Genomic DNA, 3,383 nt, shown 5'->3' on the forward strand with positions numbered 1-3,383 from the left:
ACAAAGGCAGAGGACAAGGTATCCTCAAGCCGAAAAGAAACAAAAATGGTCAGGATTGAAAAGCTGACAAAAAACTAAAAGAACACGATAAACACAGGAACAACCTCTCAAATCAATTCCCTATTATTACATCTTTCCAATTCGAAATGACCAAAGAAAATGGGAACCCTTGAAATGCTTTATTTGAAGAAGCCCATAGCGATGCAGAGAACTTAGCCTTCTCAAAAATATCAGTTGCCTCCATCTCCTTTTCCTCTAAAATTCTGTTATTCTGTTCCATCCACAGAGACCATAATAATGAAAGCACCATACTACTATTCCATAGGACTCTGGCCTACTTGTTAAGAACCTAAACCCACAACTCTCAATCATCAAAGAACCACACTTTGCTGGAATTGCCCAACTAAAACCCGCCTCCACACTTAGCTTGTTCCAAAGTGATCTGACAACTGTACAATGTAGCAGTAGGTGATCAATACTTTCTTCATTTTCCCTGCAGAGAACACACCCAGATGGGGAAAGCACCAAATAAGGGTTTCTCCTCTGCACCCTATCGCAGGTTTTAAGTTTCCCATGAAAGAGACTTTAATTCTATGGGGGACACGAGACTTCCAAATGAATTTAAAAGGTTCAAAATTCAGGATATCATCTTTGTCCACTAAGGAACTCAAAAAGGATCAACACGAAAAACCTAAGGGATCACACATCCAAACTCTACGATCAAGAGAAGATGAACAAATTGAAACGGAATTGAGAACTTGAAGTAGAGAATGCAAATCCTCCAGCTCTCTGTCATTGAGGCCTCTCCCAAAACCAAGGTTCCAATTTGACTCATCATTACAAGACAATGACATAATATCAGAAAGTAAAGCATTTGGAAATTCTGAATGTCCAAAGAGCCGCGGAAATAAACACTCCGAAGGTTCATTTTCACACCATTTATCTTTCCAAAAAAGATGGTGTTCCCCTTTCCCACACTCAATTTGACAAATTTGGCATTAGCATACTAGTTTGGCATTGTCTAGTAATGAATTCTCTTCTTCAAAATGTCAAATTGAGTAGAAAAATCACTCTCTAAATTCTAGTAGCATTTAATTCCTATTGATTGATGTATTGACTTTTTAATATAATTGTAACAGTATTGGCTTTTTATTGTTATTTTCTCTTTTATCTTTTATTAAAATTATAAGTTTACTTCTACAGCATTCAAACTATGAGAAAGAGTAAATATAACATTTGAATAACATTATGCATTGGAGAACAAATCAAAATGACATTAATTTTTTTTTAAGGGAAATTACATTAATTAAATATGCTGTAAAACACTTTTTGATGCCAAATATAGCATTGACCTAAGCATTTGCATTGAAGATGGCCTTATGGCGACACTAATAAGACTCTAATTTTAATATTATACCCTACTGCAGAATTCCCTGAGTGTTTTAACATCATCATAGAAAATTCAGTAAAAAAAACAAAAAAAATATTGATTGATCGAATTTGGTAGTAGTAAGTGTAAGATTACCTTGGAAAGATGCTACTGAAGAAGCGAGACCACACTCCCCAAAGTTGAGAAGAATACAGTCTTTAATGGCTTTGGTGACATTGTAGGGTGTTAATGTCATGGGGTCATCTTTGAGTTGGTCTCTATTAGGATTCAAGTTCACTTCCACCACCATGTAACGATTCTTAAACCCAACCATGATTCTTCTTTATCAAAACGAACCCCACCTAAACAAAGCCAAAACTGATAAAAGAACAAAACAAAGCTTGAGAAATTTATTTAAAAATAACAACATAAATTATAGGGATATAGAGGCAAATGGCCCCTTTTTAAGGATTTTTTAGAAAAATAACAGAAATTTTGTAAAATTAGCCAAATGACCGTTTCTTTTACTAACTAAATAGTCAATCACTGATTGACTAGCGGTCAATCACTGATTGACTTAAGTTTATCATTGATTAACTCGATAATTTTTCATTATCAATTAATATTAGTTAATAATTAGCCAAAATTAAATAGTAATTAATCAATTTCAATTAACAAATTACAAGTTTATTAATGATAAATCATTGATAAATTACTATTCATACAATTTCAATAAACAAATTACAAGTTTATTAATGATAAATTATTGATAAAATTATAATAATGAATAGGTCAATCGCTGATTGATCAATCATTAGTTGACTACTGAAAAAAAGACCACTTTGCTAAAATAAAAAAAGAAAAGTAAATTGTACGGATGGTCTCCAAATTCTTTAAAAGGTGACAGTTTGGTTCCTAAACTTTTTTCTTTTATGAAACGTACCTCAAACTCTTTAAAAGGGTGCAGTTTGGTCCATTCCGTCTATTGTCGTCCAAAATATAACAGCACAGTGCACATGATCTATCACGTGGCCCATCTTTTGGGGGTATATGTGTAAAATCACATTTTGGGGCACATTTTATCTCTCATAGTGCACGTGATCACGTGGCCCATCTTTTAGGGGTATATGTCTAAAATCACATTTTGGGGCACATTTTATCTCTCTCTCTCTCTCTCTCTCTCTCAATTCAAAAATCACTTGCTATGGCTCAGATTTGCTTTCTTTTGGTCTCATGGTGGATTGACTTGTAAGTATAATCATAGGCCATTGCGGCCGATCTTCGAAATCGAAGTCAACTCCTCCGTTCTCAACAACAAGTTCATCGCCCATCGCCTCGGCCTCATCCCGCTAACCAGCGACCGCGCCATGTCCATGCGCTTCTGTCGTGACTGTGACTGCGACGGCGACGGCCAGTGCGAGTTCTGCTCCGTCGAGTTTCTCCGACCAGACCCTAGACGTCACCAGCAAGGACCTCTACACCGCCGACCGCACCGTCGTCCCCATCGACTTCTTTGATCCCGCCGGCAATGAATTCGGCGACTAGAGGTAATTCTTCTCTCTTTCTCTTTATTTATGTTTCGCACATTTGTAAGGCTATTTTTTTCGTTGTTCCTAAATGTAAGCCAAGCCCTAAATATTGGAAATGAGATTGTTTGGAAACAAATGTATTTTCACCAAATAGAATTATGTGAGCTAAAATGTGGATGTTTTGGAGATTAAATAAGATATGAGACTAGAAATCTCCTAAATTTACCTACTAAGATGTTAGCAATTCAATTATGAGGAGATAATTATTCTTCCGTTTTGGACATTCTTTTTCGTTCTCTCTGTGTGTGTGTGTTTAGTGTTGGAATTGAAATGACATTGGTGAGAGAGAGAGATCTGTTCTGTGTGTGTGTGTGTTTAGTGTTGGAATTGAAATGACATTGGAGAGAGAGAGAGAGAGAGAGAGAGAGAGAGAGAGAGAGAGAGAGAGGGAGAGGGAGAGAGAGAGGGGGAGAGGGCGAGGGGGA

The 3,383-nt window shown here is 36.4% G+C and overlaps 1 protein-coding gene across 1 annotated transcript; it reads right to left on the reverse strand.

Moving 5' to 3' along the window:
* Positions 1-243: 243 nt before the first annotated feature.
* On the reverse strand, positions 244-1,747 carry LOC112092063 (probable ribonuclease P/MRP protein subunit POP5). The gene is made up of 2 exons (XM_024167245.1): positions 1,526-1,747; positions 244-493 (listed from the first exon to the last, which is right to left on the reverse strand). Exons 1-2 carry the CDS (start codon positions 1,701-1,703, stop codon positions 423-425), a joined length of 249 nt encoding a protein of 82 aa, XP_024023013.1. The 5' UTR covers positions 1,704-1,747; the 3' UTR covers positions 244-422.
* Positions 1,748-3,383: the final 1,636 nt, after the last annotated feature.

The sequence above is a fragment of the Morus notabilis genome, unplaced genomic scaffold (genome assembly GCF_000414095.1).
Source record: "Morus notabilis unplaced genomic scaffold, ASM41409v2 Scaffold5356, whole genome shotgun sequence".
NCBI lineage: Eukaryota > Viridiplantae > Streptophyta > Magnoliopsida > Rosales > Moraceae > Morus > Morus notabilis.